This window comes from Anopheles aquasalis, chromosome 3 (genome assembly GCF_943734665.1).
Source record: "Anopheles aquasalis chromosome 3, idAnoAquaMG_Q_19, whole genome shotgun sequence".
NCBI lineage: Eukaryota > Metazoa > Arthropoda > Insecta > Diptera > Culicidae > Anopheles > Anopheles aquasalis.
In genome coordinates this window covers 50,419,081-50,441,048 of record NC_064878.1, presented here as the reverse complement: position 1 = coordinate 50,441,048, position 21,968 = coordinate 50,419,081, and the positions used below count along the sequence as shown (strand labels likewise).

The window sequence follows — 21,968 nt, the reverse complement described above, 5'->3', positions numbered from 1 at the left end:
TGCACCGACCGACGGTGGTGGTTTGAGCGACGAGCAACGACACGCTTCCATCAGGCTGGCGACGGTCAGGATGGCAGCGCCACGTTGTGGTATCCGCTCGTACAACTGCTGCAGCTGCATGTAGAGTTGCTTTAGCTCTTCGAGGGCTTCCGTTTCCGTTAGGCGGCCCTCGTTGCCTGTCGAGATCGTGTGCATGTGAGAGAAAAGAAGAAAGAGAGAGAGAGAGAGAGAGAGGGAAGAGAAAAATAAGAACACAGCTCGAGACCGTGGTTTGGAAAATGCAAATCGTGCAACTCTCTCCTACTATTCCCCATTATCTGCACGGTATACCAGAGTAAACTCCTGTAAAAAAAAAAACTCGAAATCATACCAGCAGCCAGTAAACCACAGGAGGAGAAGCAGCACGAGGAAGGAAAGCACAAAAGAGAGGACACACGAACTTTCCAAAACCAACGTGTTCGGGTACAACATTCTAATTAAAACAAACGAAGGAGAGCCCGCTTTTCTCATCGGGGCTTTTTTTTTTTTGGTGGATTTTCATCGAAAACGCTGCTCAAAGGGACCAAAAAATAGGGGGCATTCACCAACCACACCGGCACACCGAACCGGCGACCGATGATCCGGTGAATCCTTTCTTTTCGTTCGTTTTCCTTGGAAAAGCATTAGCCCCGTGCAATACCGGGGGAGAAGGAGAAGGAGGAGATGAGTTTATTTTTCAATTTCCCTCGCACGCTCAAATGCGTTCTACGTCGGGGGTTTTTGTGGTGTTTTGGATTTACCGTTTCAGTCCAGACCAATCACTGGAAGGGTACACAGTAGCAGCACTCGAAGCCAGTGTGCGAGGAAGGTTCTTCTGGGTGAAAGGAATCGATCGATGTGGGTTTTACGTTTAAACGCTTCCATTAGCTGCTGGTGGCAGCTTTTATTTCTCGGCCACTCTTCACCAGGATCCAGGACCGGACGAAGATGCAGCTGGCTGGGTGATAAGACACCCGGAGAATCCTTGCTTTGTCCCGAATTACTCCCCGGAATTAATGCAAATCAATCACTACAATCAAGCACGGGAGGCTCTTGACCCAAAAGATGGACACTGGCCCAACATGTCAATCCGGAACGGAACGGAACGGCCAAAGTCCTAAACCAAACTCATTCGTCGAAGCTCACTTCTTCGAATATCTGAATCCGTTGTCCGAAATCCGGGATCCGGACGGTAGATTATCGATCGATAAACATTAGCTCTTCAATTCGGACTCGAAGCCGGCAGCTGGAGCCGGCAGCTGGAGCCGGAGTGGTAGACTCCTAAGACCGTTCCTAAGTAGCAGCGACAGTACCGATGGTCATGATAATGAAAATAGCTTCTCGATCATTCGCACCCCAGGGGGCACTGCTGCCGTTGCTGCCGGTGCTGGTCGAGATGCGATAACGATAATTCATCTCAGAATGGGATTGGCACCAGCATTGGCAGTAGAAGCAGTACCACAACGAGCGTCGAACCCATCCATTAGCCGTCCGTTGAATGACCCACAAACGGTACTTGATCACTGCCACAAGGACAAAGGGCAAGACCGAGAGAGAGAGGGAAGCAGAGAAGAGGACCACAATCGGTCACTCGGTGACGACCTCGGAACCGGTGCGCGGTGCCTCTCGGACTACCACTTTCTCTCCTCCCCCTTTCTCTCACGAATGATTTATCGAAATTCGCCCCCGGGGTCTTGGTGTGTAATTGGTTTCGGGGCTCCAGGATGCCAGGAGATCCAGGAGTTGTCGAGATGAATGAACCGAGAACGGAAACGGACGCAGGGTGAATGATGGTGGACACAATACGTCGACGGTGCCCTCTTTCATGGAATGCCATTCCTTTTCCTAAGCGAGTTCTCCTCCAGTTCCTCCTCCTCCTCTTTTGCCTCCAATAGTTACTGATGAATGCGAGCAAAAGTTGTGCTTCTGGTCGCCAGAAACGGGGTCAGCAACCGCACCACCCCCGCCGTGTGTCAAACTAGTTTTCCAAATTGAATTTAATGAAACGAAAACAATCTGGCACATTCGTCTGGTCAGTGCAGTGAGCAGTGACTTCCGGGTGATTCGGTGATGCATGCAATGCGCCCACCGATGGCATTCAACTACTCTTGATCCCATGTCCGTTGGAAAAGGATTCAATACGTTCGGATGTTATTACTGCGAGGCGAACGCACACAAAAACTTACCCATGTTCGCACCGAGCTGAGCGGTCGATGTGGTGACGCTGCTCGCATTCCCGAACGTACGGCCACCGTGCGAGCGACTAATAAATTTGGCACCAGATGGTTTGATGCCGAGTCCGGTTGGATCGTCCTGGTGCTTGCCACCACCCCGGAACACCAGGTAGACCTGCAGAAAGAGACAAAAGTAATCGTGAATGGCGTCGTCGTCGTCGTCGTCGATCTTTGCATTTCGCTCAGAAAAGGGTGTTCCGATGTTCCGTTCCGAAAGGTGCCTTGACATTTAACGTTGTCCAGGGGGGGGGGGGGGGATTGGTTTTGATTGCGTAGCCAATCTGGGTGCTGGCGGAGAACCCACTGCTTGTAAAACATCGTTCTTAGTAGTAAGACACACAGAGGCGCTCTGGTGTGCAGACGGTACACAGAAGATGGGGCCGCTTTTTGGGGCCCTCTTCGATTGGGTGCCGGATGGCCGGACGACTTTGCATCTATTTTCACAGCTTGCTTTGGGACTGAAAGGTTACGGCGAGTGCTTGGTAAACACGTAGAGCCAAGGTACTGTACTGGCCAACGGGGCCGGGAAAAGGTCAATTGAGTGGAGTGTCTTGACTCGATTTAGAGCCCGAAAGCCTCCAATGTTGATGAAGTGATACCTCAAACGGGTCTAGTTTATACAGCTTTCCGATGTTGTCGTCACTTCACACAAAATGCTTGAAAAATGATGACCGGAAGTTTAATCTCGTACTTCAACTCGTCAGAACGGCATCGAGGACTCTCCCTTTCGGGAGAGAAGAACCACAATGTACTTCAGCACGGGGATGACCATCCTGAATTCTTGGAAGAAGAATGTCAGTCGCCCTAGACTCCTGGTATGGGGCATGCCGGCATAGCATAGTACTAGCTCCCTTTTAAAAACCTTCCAGGAAAGTGCCTTCTGCTTCGCTCTACGCTCCTCGCTCTACGCTCGTCTGTATGTGCCTGTGAGTGTGCGAGTGGAATCTTTTAATTTTCGGGAATGCATTTTGCTACCCCAGCCACAACCTATTCCAGAAAGTGGTCCATTATTATTCGGCATAATGAACCGGTCGTCTTGGCCCAGGAGTTTTCCTTAGCAACGCTACCGGACCAGCATGGCCGGCAACCGAAAGGTGTGACATTCATAATTGCAGAAGAATGTAAAACAAGGAATTAAAAATTCCATTTTTCACTCTCCATTCCCTTCCCTTATCTCTGTTTTTCTCCTGTAGGTTCAAGGTCCGAAAACTCGGTGCTCGTTCGTTGGTCGTCCATGCTAGAGACCATAGAGCGTTTCGCATAGAGGACTTTCTAAGTGAAAAGTGTTTGTATATTTCTTAGAGAGAAGGGGACCTTTCTCCACCGTCTTGGCGCAAGACGCAGTCCGAATGGTAGCAGCTGGAGCTTCACCCGAGGAGCGAAGCAATCAGCAAGCGTTCCTCGTAAAAGAAGCGATCTGGCAACGACGAGCCACAAAGGACCGAGGTACATCGTTCATTGGATTGTTGAGCGGAGGGATGCGGGGGAACATAACGGTGGCACTTGGTGGCACTCGGTGGCACTCGGTGGCATCGGCAACCCACTCCGGCTGACTTCCACTTACCTTGCTGCCAAAAATCAAAGCCAGCAGCAGCGTTACCGTAAGCTGCGTGTGACAGAAAAATATGATGTACAATAAATCGGGATTAGCCGGTGACTGCAGGAACAACCTGAAATGCCAACAGAGAAAGAGAGATGGTAAAAAAAGATTGGTTATCAAAAGACGGTCGCTTAGAGAGAGAGAGAGAGAGAGAGAGAGAGAGAGAGAGAGAGAGAGAACGGGAGTGTTTGGAGGGAAAGGGATAAAGCAGTACCGGCCAAGCAATCGTGCAAATGGTCGTCGCTGCAATAGACAAAATGCCAGTAAAAACGCGAAACAGCAAACCTCGAGGTCCCGGCCGTTGCTGGAAGATAAATGGATGAATAGAAGTGTACCGGAGGTGAAATAGAACCAAAGAAGAAGAAAAAAATCCCCCCTCCCCCCCCCCCGGGAGAAGACGAAAGCCAACCCGATCTCAAACCGTGCACGAGCCAGAGCGTAATGACCATCAACACCATCAACTATCGGCTCCAGGGTCTTGGGACCAGTCGGGGCATCATCGTTTTTTTTGCGCAGCACCATTGGCTTCCAAGTTTTACTCCTCAATCCTTGGCGTGTTTCTTCTATTGCGAGAGCAATGAAATGATTTTTCCGCATTTCCCGCAAGCCTTGAGACAATGATTTGATGCACTTGCGGTCTTTCTTTGTGTGTTTGAGTGCCTGCAGCCCACGGTTTTACATTTTGTCAAGTGACAAAAGCCCTCCGCGCCTCTCCAAGCTCCAGGAATCCTCGTTAATGCTTTGGATGACAAAGCGTATCTAGGGCGTGACCGGGGCAGTACGGACCAGTTGCGGTCAACCTGTTACGGTGCCGTTACACGCGTCACAAAGTGTCGGTGATGTCCCAAATGTTTGAATAGTTTATGGCGAGCGCGAACGATGGTGGACGGGTGGCCATCAGAAATCGTGGTCCCTGTCGCTTCGGGGCTAGGGCGAGCGACGATTTATGACCGACCGACCGAGCGACCGACTTTTTGTGGCCAGCTCGAAGTCGAAAGACGTTCAGCTTCCCTTTCTTCCCCTTCTCTCCGTGGCGTGTGGCTTGATTTATTTTACACCATGTTTTGTGTCTTTGTGGTCCACGGGCGTTTGGCCCTTTAGTTTCACCTTCTTTTTGTCTACCGGCTCTCTCTCTCTCTCTCTCTCCCTCTCTCCTTGGAGTGCCACGGGATCCATCTTGCGGATCAGTGAGCCCAGCTGAGCCTTTTGCTTTTGCGTTTTCACGGTTTTTTGTGCGCTTTTGCGCAGCGTTTCATGTCTTTCGGTTGAAGGCAACAAAAAAAGACAACATGGCAGCGGGATCTATTCATTTTCTTGTGATTGAGGACGCCAGAAGCCGTTAAGGAACGTCAGGTCGGTTATGGCGGTCAGCTGGAAGAGATGGATCGGTTGGTTGGCCAGCCTCCCACTCAATCGTCAATCGTGGCGCATCTTGACGCATCACAACTCTTTTTGTGTCTCTCTGTGTGTGAAGTGTGAGGATTTAGAAACAATATAAATGGCCGTGAACTTGTGTAGTGACGTCAGCGCAACTCGTTCTCTCGATTGTCCTTAATTGAATCGAAGCAAAACATGAATGTGTTAAAACTCTAAAGCCCCCTGACTCAATCGGGGATGCTGACTAAGCTCTGGGAAAAGCCACATCAACTCCAGACCCAAGTTCACCCAAAAGGTCCATCAGTCACTCCATTCACTGGCGCATTCCATTAGCAGCGTGACTAAGAGAGAGAGAGTGAAGGAAGCAACATTTTCCAATAAATGTGCTCGCCCTGCATACCAATGAGGGGTCGGGGGACGGATGTATTTGCATACCGTCCACCGCCGACTGGACCGGGCGCCACGCTCCTTTACTGTGACCTCGTTGACCTCGGACCTTCGTCCATTAACCAGCCAGCACTGTGGCGGACCGCGTGGCGCGCGCGTTCGCGATGGTGAAATGGACATTAAAAACCCATCATCGGAGCAAGCGGGATCGATCGGAGGTAGGAGAGCCATCCGGAAACCCCCGGATCGACTCCCGGTGGATCCATAAATCCGTATCCACGAGAGAACTGGGTGTGGCGTTCTAACAGGCGTTTGAAAAAAAAAAACGGGCAGTCCACGTGCCGATATGATCATGACCGGAGTCACACACATCCATACAAAGCCACTGGCTGACGTTCCTGTCCGTCGGTCACTTTTCTTCCACGTAGTTCCATCCGTACGCTCGGCCGTGCATCGGAATGTGAATCAATGTTGCAATTCATTTTGTAGCATTCGAGTGTCCATCACCGGCGGATGCTTGTGGTTCTCCGGTGTCATCGTGTCGCAGTGGGAAAAACGCGGAAAAACCAATCCTGATGCGGTGCCCGCTGTGACAAGTGCAGTGTTTAAGGGATCATCATTTTCATTTTCAAATATTCATTCGCTTTCGCCCGATGCGACGATATTGGTGCGACACCCATTGGGTGGCATCCATGAATGCTTCCGCCTGCCGTGGTTGCCCTTGTGGCCATTCGAATGCATAATTAATTTACAATGTTGGTTCAATATTGGTTCTTTCTGTGCAAACAGCAGCAGACAGGCCACCACAACTGCTATCACACGCTGGAATCATTTGCACCCACGCCCACACACGCTCTCTCTCTTTCTCTTTTTATCTCTTTTCAGCTTGTATCATGATATCGAATGATATCGAATGCACTTTGAAGTTGCAGCTGTTGCTGCTGCTACTCGAACTTGAACACTTTCGTATTCCAGCAGCTGAATGTTTAATTAATCGTGAAGTGATTCTCGTGAATCCCGATCGCCCCGAGTTCGGGGTTTCAATGTTTCCGCGTGGTACCACGATGAATGTTACGGGTTCTGCGAACCACAAAAATTATCCGCATTCCTGTACATCCGGTAAGCCCGATACCGGGAAAGCACCGCTGCGAGCGAGAACAAATGATGCTGGATGAACAACTAAACAACAAATGAAAAAACCAATAGTGAAAGCAAACAAAACGGGAGGTCGAGGTTGGAAGAGAGGTCGTGAGGGGGTCAGTTACAGCCACCGCTACTCACATGGACACGTTCAGGAAGCAGGTCAGCAGGAATTCGTTGTAGATCGCCATCGAGATGAAGCGGCTCTCGTTGAACTCCGACGGTGCCTTCCGCACCATTATGCACAGCCGGACGCCCCAGGCCAGGAACAGGACTTCCACTACGAAAGGGTGCAGGGGAGGGACCATTGTTGGTTAGTTGTTTGTCGAGTCGAGTTGCAGCAAGCAAGGGAGCATCGATGAACGATGGACGTCGCAGTGTACGCAGTCGAACAGGACCAAGGCATGAACAGACACACAGTGTTGGAAGAGAAGAGAGAAAGAAAAAAAGGGAGCATTTTTAGATGAATGTTTTTTGTGTCCATCGACAATATATAGTATCTGGTATCTGGTGGCCTGTGTTTTGAACTGCCATAGGAACCGAGAGAGCGAGTAAATCACCATCGGAGAGAAGAAAAAAAAGTGGAAGGGTTTTCTGTTTGTTTTCCATATTTCATCACCACAACGAGAGCGCGCGCGCACACGAGAGAGAGAGAGAGACAATAGATCGTCCTAAAATAATAAAACCGTTGGCGCTTTTGTTACCAGGCGCACCGCAAGGGTTCGATAAGAAAATGTTGTTTCCAGTAGGTGAAAAACAAAAAAAAGAACCACCGGAAAGGACCTCCTGTGTCTTCTTGTGGCATCTGTCTGGAGAGCTTTAAAAGTTGGATCCTATTTACAACACACTCCCGACACACCAGGCACTTCATCCAGGGTATGTGAGTCAGGCTGACGTTTCCCTTTTCTCTCTTTCTCTCTATGGCGTGCTGTGTGAGACGTTTAGGTGAGGTTTGCTTAGAACCGTCGGCAGCATTGGGACTGAAGTGTAGAACAAATTTACCGGCTTGCCCGGGTATCCCATGGCATGTTCGTCGATTGCAAGTTAAACAACCTTCTGCCCTCGTCCACTGCGCCCTCTGTTTCCCTTTTTCTCCTGGGGAGAATCACTAAAACCACCTTGTGCCGAAGCTCACAAAGTGCATAACACAAGAGGAGATGGAGATGGAGAGAGAGAGAGAGAGAGAGAGGATGGAAAACGAAGAAGAAAACAAATGGCCGCATGGTACGCTCGCACCTGGGTGCCAGCGCAGCTGGTCCCTTTGCTGCACCGCAAGCACAACCGTGAGCAAGCGAATGCGATTTGTTGGCCAAATAATGATGGAAGGTGCTGGTTCCCTTTCCATCGACATCGGCATGAAGGTGTGAACGCGTTGGTTCACAGTACTGCATACTATGGCGCCAGGATGGCTGTTTTTCATTTCGAGCGCCATTGTGTGCCCCACACCCGCCCCCTTATCGACACAAACTGTGAGGTAGCAGCAGCAGGGTGCTGAGTGAATGTTATTAAAATGGCAGCGCAATAACTCAAAGGCAGCGACTCGTTGTTGCCCTTTTTTGGCCTGGAGCTCCTCCGACATTCGAGGAAGGCTAGAGTGAACGTTGATACCTGAAGGGTAGTCCACCCTTGCCTTGGATCCTTTCTCTCCCGGGTTGAGGAAGGGTAATTGTAACTTTCACCATTTAATTATGGACCGGATTGGAAGGGCGGGCCAACACGGGGGCCGCCACCGACTCCGATCACCGAATTAGCGGCTTTAACGACAACAACTTCCGGGAACACACCGCTGGGAACGGGGGGCACTGACCTTCGGAAGCCAATTTAACGGGTCAAAACATTTTAATTAATCCAGCTTGGCTTGTCTGGTCGGACGTAGCTGTAGCTCTTACTTACTCGAGGTGAAGGTGTGATCCCACCAGTCCGTCTTGCACAGGAACGCCTTCAGGTTGTCGGCCGTCCGTCCGACGATCACGACGGGCGGTGCGACGAGGGTGCGCACCAGTAGCGCTATTCCGACGAAACCGCACAGCACACCGAGCCGCTTCAGCAGATACGCATCCGTAATCTTGACCGCTTTCGCCGACCGGACCCGGAAGATGACCGATATGCTGCGCGGAAAGGGAAAAGCGAACAGTGAATAGGTGATTATTTGCCGGGGTGGATGGGGGTGTTGGGGGATGATGAAACACCCTTCGGTCCGGTTCCTCCGGTGCCTTACCGCCACGTTTTCAGCATGAGCGCACCGTAGGTCAGGGAAAATCCGATTTCCCGCAGCCAGATGCGTGCGGTGCAGGAGTAGAGCGATGGCGGAGGGTACATCACCACCGACTACGGGTCCGTCGCCATTTTTGTGGTTCGTAGGAGTTTTTTTTACCCGGTTTTTCGTTAGTGCCAACGGAGAGAGAGAATAGAATGAAAAGGAGAGAACCGGAAGAGGTCAGTTAGAAGGAGGCCCAGACATGCGAACGAATAGAGAGCAGAGATTGGATGGGCTGGAAATGAAATTATGCTGGGCCGAGCCGATCTCGTGGCCAGTTATTTATGTAAATTACGCTAATTAGTGATGGCGATGACGATGACGGAGGGAGGCGTTTGCACGAAGTTTAAAATTAGATTTCCTTTTCCAGCTCTTGTCTTCTGCTGTGGGCCCTTTGGGGTTTCCATCCGAAAAAAGCTCCAGTGACAGAGGCGATTGTTTTTTGCCCTCGATACGGTGGGCGGCGCGCTGTCGACTGAGTAAAGTGTTTTGTTACAAACACCCTGCCCTGAGACCCGGTCTCTTTTGCGTAAGAGAGGCGCTTTGAAGTCGAGCGATTACCGTGGGATGGTTTCCTGATTGATGGGACTCACGGCGGTCGTTAATAGCTGCAAGGTTTTTGCGATTTTGCGATCGTTTTCAATGCTAGCGTGGCACAATTTAATGGCGGATTAACTCTTAAGTGTTGAGGACAAAATCATTTCGACAAAAAATAAGATCAAAAGCCAGCCAATAAAAGTGGAGATTATTCTCATGGACTTTAAATTTGCTATATTGTATTTCTTGACAGCTCGTGTTTTATATTGTTAATTTTTTTGATAGCTGTTTTATAGAAGATGTTAAATGCTTTAAAAAGTGTTAATTAAAGTTGTGTTTTCATTTTTCATTGATTCTTTTCGGAACTTTCTCATGGCTGCAACACGAAGAAGTTTCAAAATTAAATCCAAAATAAGAGAAACCATTTTTTACGTTTCTTCTTCTAAACACGTATTTTTAAAATGCTTCAATTATTATTTATTCTAACCAAACGATTGCAAGGAATCGTTCGTTTTGTGCATCGAGAGCTGTTTGCAATACAAACGATCATTGGAGTGCCACGATTGGCATGCTGCCAATTTCAATGCTGCTTTTCAATAGCCAAGCAATCGCCCCAAAAACGCACCGATATGTCAAAGCCAATTTGAAAATGCGAAAAACAAAAGTCCACTTACCGTACAGTAGATACAGAATGCACCTAGCGCAATTACGCGCAGCAACGCTGGACTGGCGGCCCGAACAACCTGCGTGCGAGAGACGGAAAAGAGAGAGAAAGAAAGTCAGAACACGGTCCTTTCGGTTGTCTGGTAGCTTGTCCTTTTTACGGACACTCCACGTGGCTGCAACATAATTAATTTCCACTGAATTTTCAACAAATAATTACTGGAATTGAATTCTCGTTTTACTCCAGGTAGTGGTCGTGTGAACAACACGGTCCCTTCTCCTCCTTCGAGGCCCAACACGTGGCGTGACTGTGATGTTACAATATTAAACTTAAACGTCGGCATTCATGCCTTTAAATGCCTGTTTGATGGGATTGCAAGAAGACGGAAGGTGTCCTTCCGCGAAAAACATGTTTACCACCCATGATGAAAGCCGGCTAAATGCTCTCGTGTTTCCGCATGACTGTCATTGAGGACCTCACAGGATTCACACTTACACGAGCAACAAGCACACCGAGAGCGCTCTCTCTTAAATCCCTGGGTCAACATGAACTGCTTTTTCACAATGCGGTTTTTTTCCTACGGAAAGTCCCTCATAACGGTGCTAATCTTACCTTAACCTGCTGATACTTGAAGGTAAAGACGGCAGCCGGTGGCAGTAGACCGATGATGGCACAGGCCAGCACCAGAATCGAGGTGCGCATCGGCCAGTTGAGTGCCGCGACGCACGGTGACGCATCCTCGCACGAATCACAACCTTCCGCACACTGCAGACACTCGTACGAGTTCGGTATGCTGTAGGTGCTGTACTCGTTCTGCCGAAAGAGAAGCAAAATTGTCATTCGTTGTCATGTTCTCGCTCTCCGGATCCAAACTCACCATCATAAGCTTCTCGTATTCCTCCTCCAGCGTGCTACCATTGAAGTACTTCTGCTCGATCGCCGTATCCGGAAAGTAGTAACCCTTCCGGCAGATGCACCGGTACGATCCGCGCCGAAAACCGAGTCCCGGAATCGGAGTACACTAGCGGGCGAGATGCAGAAAGAAACCATTAGGCCGTGCCATCGTGCCATGTATTTGAAAATCAACTTTCCCCCGAAAGATATGTAACGGGGCATGTTCTGAAAACGGCATAATTCAACATTCCGCTACATAAAATCTCAACGAACAGGGTGCGTTGCACGTCGCCGTCGTGAGTGAGTGACGCGAGGCCCTGGATCGAGCCGCGTACCCTCCATTACAGTAAGGCATACAGACAACTGACTCAGGCGAACATAAAACTCACCGGCACAACATTGGAACGGCATTAAATTAATTAAAATTAATGAAAGCAATGGAAATTTATCGCTTTCACTTCGTGCGCTTTCACCCTCTGCCTCCGGCCGGTACAGCGCACAAAAGAGACAGACAAAAAGCCGTGGTCCGAGGGACGGACGCGCTCCGGACATCACCGCCCGGGAACGAGGTGCATCACTTTTTGCAACATTAATGGTTCGCTCGCACACTGGAGTTCTCTGCTGGAAATGGAAAAACTTTTGTGGAAATGAGGTTAGCGAAAGCGTGGCCGAAACACAGCGTGGTGTGGCGTGGCCCGGCCAATACATCTAAACAAATTTTCGGGGGCCACAAACTTCACCCTTCTCACATCGTTATCCTTTCAGCGGTTGGGGGTGTGCAGCGGCGAAAACGAGGAAAAACGCGAGAAGCAACGCACGGGGGAAGTCAAAATACAACTTCCCTGCTTTTCGTTCGGTCCCTCGGTGGTCTCGACTGGCAATAAATATGATTTTTAGCTCCCCTTCCGTTCCGTTCCGTTCCGTTCCGGTTCTCCCGTTCTCGCGGACGTGCTAGATGCTATCAAGATGGTGCCAGCGACAGAGCCAGCGAGGAAAGTTACAAAAAAAAAAAAAAGTATGCACGGGGCTGTACGTGGCCGACGAATTGGCAGACAATTCCCCAAACCGAGCGAGCGAAGGGTAACATGTGCGGTGCCATCATCAGATGATGGGCCTCCGGGAGAGCGTCGGTGTAACACCTACCTCGGTCGTTCGTTGCTTACACTTGTCCGTTCCGGCGAAAATGTTGAGCGGCTGCGGTGTCCCGGAGGGTGAGTTTTTCTGCGGACATTGATCAATGTCGACGCGCCGCAAGTCGATGTCGATGCCGGACGTTCCTCTGGAAAACGGGATGGAATATGGTGGCAGGCAGTGTTAGTGGGGTTTGTGTGTCTGAGTAGAAGTTCTAGGAAGAGGAATTCGATCGAACAGATTTATGGCCGTTTGCCGCGAGGGGGGTTGCGGAGGTGTACGTTAATGGGGACGCTGATACGTCGTGATGACTCATTTAAAATATTTTCATATTTCGCACGACATTTCGAGCTCTCAGTAACGTTAAGTATCGCGTAGTGTGCTTTTCCTGGGAAAAGCTAAAACGATAAAAAGAATAAATAAAACCACTCCCTCCTCCCAGGATGTTCTTTTTAAAGTGGAACATCCAGTTCGCTTTCCACACTTATTCGTGCTGTGTTGCTCTTCTGCTGGCGTGTCTGTGCCACCACTCAAAGCAATGTCGACGTCATTGCTGCGCAGCCCGAACGAGGGGATGTCCTCGAATGGCTACGAATTGTTAAATTATACATGACAACCACAGGGCAGCGCTTCCTGGAGCCCTCAAGCCGCCCTCGGCCACAAAAACGCCGGAAAACGCCGAAAAACGTCTAATAATCCATTAAAGATGTAGCGCGAGCTAGCGAAGCGTAGAGCGCGTTCTGTCAACGTTCGTCGGCGGAAATGCGTAGGTTAGAAGAATGGCCAGAATGGAAGATTACGATGTCGGCAACAGAAAGGCGCGGCGATGAAGACGACGACAACAATGACGACGACGACAATGGTGATGGTCGTGAAAGTTTAATCTGATGAAAGCAAAACAATCGATAAGCGCCAAGGCAAGGAAAAGACGAGCCTCCCTCGGGGGGAGTGTGATGGTGGTGGGTTGGTAATCGGAAGTGATGAAACGGATCAGAGCGGAGAGGCAAGCAGGCAAGAACCGGGAAAGAAAGCAAGCGTCCAGGGCGGTAATCCTATTAAGTTGTCGCTCATTGATTTTTAATTGAACATGAAATGGGCCTTCGTAACCTGCCATCCGGCCCAACGGCCAACGATCCGGATCCCACTATCTTGGCTTCCCACAAGACTTGGCGAACCATCACAGCCGTTTCGTTAATAAGCGGTCATAGTCTCTAGGGGTGGAGTGGCAGAAGGGGAGGAAAACAATCTCCATCGAAGTCGGTCCATTCCGAGGGTCGCGCGCGGCCAAGCTCTGAGAAGAAAGTAGCGAGGCAGCGAGGATTTCCGAATGGATCTTTTCGTGGCCCCGGTCTCGGATTGTCTGCCACGTGCCATGGACAAGAGAAGAGTTTGGCATCTCGAGGGACTCCGAGTGAGAACGAGTGCTCAGGGAGTGGCCAGTTTGCTGCTGCTGCTGATGTATCCGTTGCGTTTCTCGTTTACTGCTGATGATTGAAACGATCCAGCCAGTATTCCCAATCGAATGTTGCCTTTTATCTTGGCCATGTTACACTGGCTGAGGCGTTCCAGGCAAAACTCTTCTCCAGGGATGTTAAGTTTGGAGGGAAACTTTAATTCGATCTCAATCCACAAGAAAGATGTCAAGAGAGAGAGAGAGAGAGAGAGAGAGAGAGAGAGAGAGAGAGAGCATGAGAGAATGAAGGGAACACACTTTTATCGCACTGGTGTGATGATGCTGTTCCGCTGAGAAGGGAAGGAAATTGATTCAACTCTTTTCAGCGGGGAGTCTGGGAAGTTCTGGGTCGGAACTTTAGATTAGCCGATGATTTATGTTTCGCGCGAAACATTGGCCAGAACAGTAGCCATTTCGCGCTATGGGATTTAATGAACTAAAGAGCAGGCCGAAGGTACGTTGATGGTACAAGTGAATTTTATATTGATGTTAGAACATTAAACAGATTCATTTGACAAACTTATCTTCGATAAGAGGCATACTAAGATGATTTTAATGATATAGATTCAATTGTTCATGCTCAGTTAATCTGCAATTTATCGTTTCACTTTCAAGTTGTAGAACAATGACGGTGGCACTGAACAATGTTCATTCTACCAGAGAATTCAAAAGGATGACGCACTATCTAGTCCATCACCGAGCAAAACAATGAATTATCATCCACGATAACGAGTAGCCCTTTTGTTGCAAGCGATGTTTATGCCATCGATAAGCAACCGAATTGATGGCCCCCTTGGTCCCAGTAACTAAAGCGATTTCGTAGACGAAAACCGAACATTCATCGATCGTGTATTCAATAGAAAGTTCAAAGGAAAGAAGATAACCTGTCCGATCTGCCGGAAGAAAATGATTTCTGGAGACGCTTGTCATTGTGTTTTGTCGAGCTTGTTACGAATCACTCCGCCGGAGGTTTCGATTTCAGCATTCCCAAAGCAAGATAAGCCGATTAGCCCGTTGCCCTCTCGCGCGAACACAGGTTGAACGTTAATTGTTCGAGGACAAGGGAACAAAGAAAATGACGATCCCTGAATGGTGGAATACGCGGCACAGTACCTATAAACCACCCGCCAAGAGGATGAAGTGGCTGTCCATGCGTCAGCGTGTCCAACAATAGCAATGCTGTGTGCCTCACCGGATCTCATCGATTTCGAGCCGCCCGCCGTTCAATCAACTGCCAACAACAAATGCCTTCGGTCTGGTCGGTCTGAGGCCCGGGAAAATCTGGGAAAAATCCAGAAAATGCTCATCTAGCGTCTTTGTGTGGAGGCTGGCTTCTCGACCCTTGAGCCCGCCCCAAATGGAACCGTCAATTCATCGTCTTGTGACCTCTGTGTGTGCGCGCGCGCGCGCGTGTACAATTGATTGTCCTGGTGATGTAACACGATGAGTGATTTACGGCTCGATGCCCGATGCTCGAGACATCGATTACTCGAGACGTAAATGAGGCGAGCTGATGGGCCCTGGGCTGAGCTGAGTGGCCGCATCACTTGTTGAGGAGTGGCAGAGGCAACAGAGGGTGGTGTGAGGCGCAACAAGTCGGCCATTAAGTACTGGCCAATCCCCTGTCCTTGTCGTTGTCGTCGTCACCAGCATCATCATCATCATCGTCGTTGGTCCCTGGCGACAGGTTGGTGTGCGAGAATTACCGCAATCAATTTTCACTTGTACGTCACGGACTGATGGTCACGAGTGGCCAGGCACAGTGCTGGGTGTGCGATTTTTCATGTCGGTCGCTTCTTGGACTTTTATCCAAAAACGGACCAGGAGCTTGGAGAGCCTATCTGCTCAGGAACCGGTGGAACCTCATTCAATCAAATCCCATTACGGTTGTGCACATTCTGTCGTGCATGAGTCCTGTCCCCTCGACCACCACCGCTTCTGTGGTTGTTGTTGTTGCACGTAGTGGCTTGGTGACCACAAGCGATGAAGAGAAAGAGAGCTTGTGATAGTTATAGCCTCGATCCCTCGAGAGACCAAAAACCACATTCCAACCACACCAGCCAAGCGTGCAGGCGGCCATGCTGGCCGGCTTTTACTTTTTCATTCCGGTACCGGCTAGTACCGGCTTTCCGGTTTTGCGTTTTGTGCCTCCTACTGTGTCACTGTCGGCTGCGGTGGTCGGCATCTTTATCGGGCTGGGGATCGGGCGCGAGACCAGCGACGGTCTGTGAGGGTTTTTTCCTGACCACGAGAAGTACGAGCTTTCTCTGTCGCGCTTCTTTCCGGTGCCATTCCGCTCGATTCGGTTGCTTGAACGGTGCACACATACAGACCACACATACACATACCAGCAAGTGGCCTCACTTGACAATGGGAATCGAGCGATCGGTGGATTTTGTTTTTCTTCTGTGTGCTGCACGAGAAAAGGATTCGCGCGTGACTGCGCACCCAAAAGACTGTTGCTGCTGCTGCTGCTGCTGTTGCTTCTCGAACCATATAATCCCTATACCCCCCCCCCCCCCCCTCCCAATTGTGGTGAACGTATTAAGCGACCACAATCTTGCCCCAATAGGATATCGGAATTGCTTGGAATTGGCAAGGCCAGAAGGCGGGCGAGCGTGGGTTTCGACGCCGAACGAACGAACAATTATTGTTTTGTCCGATAGAACCGGACGGGAACCGGAGACAAAACCGAAGGCCGGCTGTCGGCACCGAGTTAAAGGAACTGACAAATTGGACGATCAGCAAACGTGATTCAACGTCGAACTCCCTATCCATTCGGCGGCCATTAATAATACTGTTGAGTCGGGCAAAAGCTGGTGAGTGAACGCGCTCCGTGCAGCGCTGCACCGGGCGCGCTCGCTCGCGTCATCGCGTAATGGTCGTTCCATTTTTAATTTCAACTGAGATCACCAGCATTGCTCCCTCGGGAAGCAAACTGCATGCTTCGCAACAATCAGCTAATGCTGGGCTAATGCTCCTTGGCGGGAGGGTTTCGCTGACGCGCAACGTTCATTAATTGCAAATTGACATCCTGATCGCGATCCCGGGGTGCTGCTTACATTGCAGCTTTGGAAAGCAGCTGCTGGTATGGTATCTACGCGGTGTTGGAGAATGTTCATTAAATTCCTTTCATTTGTTTCGGAATGTCAAACGTCGTTTCTAATAAGCTCAGTTGATGTGACTTTCCGTTGGCGTTCCGAGTAAACAAGAATGTGCCTAGAGTGGCTACAATTCCTTTCTCCAGTGTTGTGTTAATTCTTTCTTTTTAAGTAAAATTTAATAAACATTTAATGTTTTTTGCAAATATATGCCTTTGTGTTCCAGATACATCCAAGCTGGATCAAGAGTATTGAAAAACAATTGACTATTATATTGATACTTTATCAAATGAGTTGGATAAGTTATTAAAAACTGTACAATTAATTGAAACAGTATGATAATTGTCAAAACTTCCAGACAAAAGTATGATTGAAGGGATTTATCGGCATCGATGATTATTCTTCGCATTGGAAGCCCATGTAATAGATTTCTATTCCAATAAGTAATCAAAGCTTTCGCCCAATTCGCTGACTTCTTCCTAGCATAAAAAATTAATGTACTTCTCTATTGAACTACGACAGCAAAACAACTTGACGGCACGTAGCGATGGCAGTGAAGGCAAAGTGAAAACACAAAGAAAATAGTAACAAAACAACAACTTACTTGAAGAAATAGGTGCCATTCTCGAAGCCAAAGAACGGCACGGTGTACGTCAGCATCCAGATGTTGCCACCGCCACAATCGTAGTACGGCTTCGACCACCGTCCATCCTCGTACTTCACCGACAGGATCTCGTCCGCCTGCCGGTCCGTGTTGTTGGTGTACACGTGGAATGCTAGAGTGCAGAGTGGGGGAAACAGGAGAAAAGAAAAAGAAAACCAGCCAGGACCGGAACGCATTAATAATGAAACGGAAGTGATGCAAAAATTAAAATCACATCCCCGCAAACCCCCCTCACCCACTGCTGACCATGTTCGTCATGTTTTGATTGAAATGTTGATGCCGAATGATGATGATGGTGGTGGTGGATGGTGGATGGTTGGCGGCCATCGTCAATCCTGGCAAGCAATCAGGTAGAAAGCACTCGCTCTCGAGCACCCACCGATAAGGAACCGAAACCCTCGAACCAGCCAGCCAGTCGAATCCATTTGCTTGAAAGCTTTTTTATCGTGTCCCGGGTCCCGGTCGCCCAACAAATGACTTCTCGACGGAATGGGAAAATCATGTCTTCCAACTCGAGGTTCATATTTCCAGCTGCTCCCACACATCAAATGAAACTCCGAACACGCCGTCATCTCAATAACTGAACGGTTGCTTATTTCGGTGTACACGTCCGATGCACTTCTACATCGAGTGGCCATCAAGTCGGTGCACAGACTCGAGGGGTCTATTTATCAAATTCTCCTCAAAAACAAGCCTCTTGAGCTGCATGACCTGAGAGTTGCATTTACTAATGCCGAAACGGCGAGCACAAGAGCTCAAGAAGCTCACAACTCAAGCAGTCAACAGAATCATGTTGAGCGATACAAAACGAGTGCTGGAGGGGGTGCTACTGCTAGGAATCTACAGGGTGTACCATAAAAAAATGCAAATGCTTTCATTGCTCTGTTTTGAGTATTTTTTCAACACCAATATGGCATTATGGGGTATCGTTGTGTTTGTTTGAGTCTTATCTATCAAATGATGTATAATAAGTACCCGTGCAAAAGATGTCTGTCCGGAAAAATGTATTCAAAGGCGACAGTGTCGAGTTTGCTTCGCGCCCAAGAGAAATCTCATAGATATAACAGCGGTCCTCAGATGTAATCTTGGCATTGTTTACAGGATTAAACGTTCTATTCATGAAGGGCCAAGGCCTAGGAAACACGTTAGTGATCGGCAACGATCTGAGCGCACTGAAAAAGTGGTAATATCCGTCAGAGCAAAAGTTAGCGAAATCCAGTGCAATCCATATGAAAGCTTGCATAAGAGATGAATATCTCAAGATCCTGCCTGCATCGGTTGGTCAAATATGACCTAAAAGCAATCTCTAGAGCTAGGGTGAAGCGTAATTTAATAGTTGAAAGGATAAAACATCTTTAGACAGGATAAAACATAGTTTGAAAATGGCACCAGTTTTCATAAAATCCAATACTAAAATGAATATTGATGTTTATATCACTTTTTTGAAGGAACACGTTTTAGCATGGATTAAAGCAAACTTCAAAACACCAGAAAATGTTGAGTTTCAGCAAGATGGAGGCCCCTGCGATACGTCTTAACGGTCTGAAACATGGTTGAAGGAAAACATGAATTTTTGGTCGAATGATTTATGCCCTCCAAGCGGTCCTGAATTAAATCGGTTGGGCTATTCAATATGGGCATTTGTTCGACCTAATTGTGTTCTCGAATTCGTAACCGCTTGGAGAAATTAATTGAGAAAACAGGCCGACAAACCCACTCATTTTGTTTGTTTTTGATAAACAAAGAAATATAGAGCGAACGAAATACTTTGAAACAGTAGAAAATATAAAAAAATGGCTTTAAACTTCAAAAAAAGATTTTTGCATTTTTTTATGGTACACCCTGTAAATTAATATTTTATGCTTCTCGTGATCATGGTCTAGCCTCGTACCACGCCAATACCACTCGCTACTTGGTGAGTTGATAAACAACTTTTCGTCAACTAAACTTTTGCCGCGTTTTCTTTCTCCTTGCACCGACTCCTCGACAGGACTCACGTGAAGGATTGGAAGCGTGTTCCAGGCCATATCTTGTGTGACAACACCACGCCATGCCTTTGTGCCCTTCGTCGAGGGGCTGGTTGAAGTTTCAAAATTTATGATGAAGCTCATTGAGGTAACGTGATAAAGTGTGTCTCGTCTCATCTACGCCATGTCTATCCATCCACACATTACGCGTTCTGCGTGGCCGCGACCGACCGGTGCGCAACGAAGCCAAAGTTCACTAACGAGGATCAGACCGGCTCGACTCGAGTTTGCTCAGGCGGACCTTTCTCTCCCCCCCCCCCCCCCTTTTTGGATGACTTGGTTTTGTCAGTACCACTTTGGACTTGGATCCATCAGCTTCGTTTCCAATTCACCAGCAAAAGCTCCGGAAATCCAAGTCACAGAGTAGCCACAACGCACCTCTCTCACTCGCGTCTGGACCGGATTCCGCCGGTTGAACTAATCAACCAAAAAACAGAAGATGATTGGATGGGTGAACGGCAGGGTGGGTGGAATTTCATTTTCCACGAATTTTCCACCAACAAAACCCAACGCTCGACTGGTGACCTCCACCGATCCCGGGGGGTGACATTCCACTGATATTCCGCCTGGCTAGCTCTGGTCCGGTTGTTATTAGATTTCAGCTTCCCAGCACCACTTGACAAACTGTTTCGCGAATCAATCGTCATGCTCATGGAACCGTGGAGCTGAACAAAGAGAGGGAGAGAGAGAGAGAGTTTTTCCGGGGAAACTAGCCACGATACACATTCGGGCACAAACAACTGTTAATTCGATCCTCGTGGCTTGACCGGCGACTTGAGCCACGCGTACTTTACTCGATTAGACGCGTAATGATTTGACGATATTGTTGTGCGCCCGGTGGCATTGTCATGACAATTGCTGGATTTGCTCTTCAATAGAGCGAATCCATTCGAGTTCTATTGTCCGCATGCCATCATCCCGGAGCCCATTGGAGTCACAATCCTTCTCCATGATGGGCAGATGAGCACGGAAGAGTGATATTGCCATTTCGTTCATTAACGCGACAGTAATCTGAAGCTCGCTCAGCGTAAGCCAGCGCCACTGTTCATCACCGTACCATGATAGCAGAGACACCGAGAAGCCACGGGGAGATTACGGGAGAGTATCTTGGGAAGCCTTTAAGTCAACATTATACTCCGGTTCGTTTACTCCGGGAGTGCCCCACGCCATCCTCACCGTGAGCGTATGCTATGACATGGGTAATCCAAGTGAAATATTTTTATGAATATTATGTTGACACCGCTGCTGCTGTGTCGTTCCGTGGTGTGCCGTGCTGTGCGACCTGTGCGCGATCAGCATGAGCACGAGGCCTTTTCTCTCACTCGCTAGGGGCTGGTGCCAGCAGCAACGGTGCCTCTGCGCCACCAGAGAGCATCTCCTTTCGACATTTGTTTGCCGTTTTTTTTTTGTTTTGTTTGTGTTGCGCCGGTTTGTATGCTCATTTCATAATACTTTGAGGAACGCACGCAAACACAGACACAGACAATGAGACGACACACTGTTTTCAGGCTGTTCCGGAGGATCGCATGGATCCAGCGTGGCTCATAGTGAGTGAGTTAGCATAACAGCTGGTCGGATTATGCGTTAGCATGCGATGGCAATGACGATGATGACGATGATGATGATGATGTCGTTGAGCTGAGCAGGATGCTCTGTTTGGACACGAGCGCCACCGAGTACCAAGTAGCCGGAGCAGCAGTTCATCAAACAGCATCCCACGGTATGGCATGGCCCAGACTGGCGCACTACTTGAGTTGCCGCTTCCTGTAGAAAGGGTTTAGGCAGCAGACAACCGTAGCTCCGGAGCGGAACCATCACCGGAACCGGATCCCAGACAGGCGGCTTTTTCGTTCCCCCAAAAGCTGGAGAAGATTGGATCGGCTCGTTGTTCCGGTCTGGCCTGGCGTGGCTGGTGATTGTCGAAGCTGAACGTTTCGTGTTCGTGCAAGCAAGCAGATAGGCCCATCGCCGAACACGGCAGATAGTGTGTGTCCCTTGGTGTGCTAAGAAAAATATGTTTGTTGACTTGGTAGCCGGGAAGGCGGTTGGGCCCACCAAGGACGACCAAGGTCTGTGGTACGGTGCTCTCGGTGAGGCAAGTGAAAGACAAGCTTGGTTCCCCGGTAGCCAAGCTCCGGTACGTAAAAGTGAGTTATAATAATCATGTCGGGCGGTTGTAGCCGGTGACAGGAGAGAAAATTGACATCGTGTCATGTTCGCCAATCTGCTACTTTGGCCTCCACAGCCACCACACCGCGTCGAGCCGCCCCTGCCTTTGTCCTTTGCCGGGCGTTGGCGTGGCGTTCGGCGGATTCGTTGGCATCCAAAAAAGATCATGTTCCGGCTTTTTATTAAATGCGTCGTCCGCCATCGACGTCGTAGTCGTCGTCAAAAGTTGCTCCTTCAGTAGGCAAGAGGCGAGTTTGGTTTAGGATTTCGCTCTAACCTCCCATAATGATGCATGACGTTGGTTTGTTTAACCTG

General features: G+C 49.1%; 1 protein-coding gene across 1 annotated transcript in view; it reads right to left on the bottom strand.

Annotated features, from left to right (window-relative positions):
- LOC126576727 (uncharacterized) overlaps nucleotides 1-21,968 on the bottom strand; it is a 39,163-nt gene that overhangs the window by 2,781 nt on the left and 14,414 nt on the right. The window contains exons 3-13 of the mRNA XM_050238031.1: nucleotides 17,398-17,569; nucleotides 12,252-12,387; nucleotides 11,092-11,235; nucleotides 10,827-11,027; nucleotides 10,225-10,293; nucleotides 8,975-9,084; nucleotides 8,650-8,864; nucleotides 6,898-7,036; nucleotides 3,817-3,922; nucleotides 2,205-2,367; nucleotides 1-176 (exon numbers count right to left, since the gene is read on the bottom strand). The exon at nucleotides 1-176 is cut by the window's left edge and continues 927 nt beyond it. Of these exons, the coding sequence (XP_050093988.1) occupies nucleotides 1-176; nucleotides 2,205-2,367; nucleotides 3,817-3,922; nucleotides 6,898-7,036; nucleotides 8,650-8,864; nucleotides 8,975-9,084; nucleotides 10,225-10,293; nucleotides 10,827-11,027; nucleotides 11,092-11,235; nucleotides 12,252-12,387; nucleotides 17,398-17,569 (1,631 nt within the window). The remainder of the gene's footprint in view (nucleotides 177-2,204; nucleotides 2,368-3,816; nucleotides 3,923-6,897; nucleotides 7,037-8,649; nucleotides 8,865-8,974; nucleotides 9,085-10,224; nucleotides 10,294-10,826; nucleotides 11,028-11,091; nucleotides 11,236-12,251; nucleotides 12,388-17,397; nucleotides 17,570-21,968) is intronic.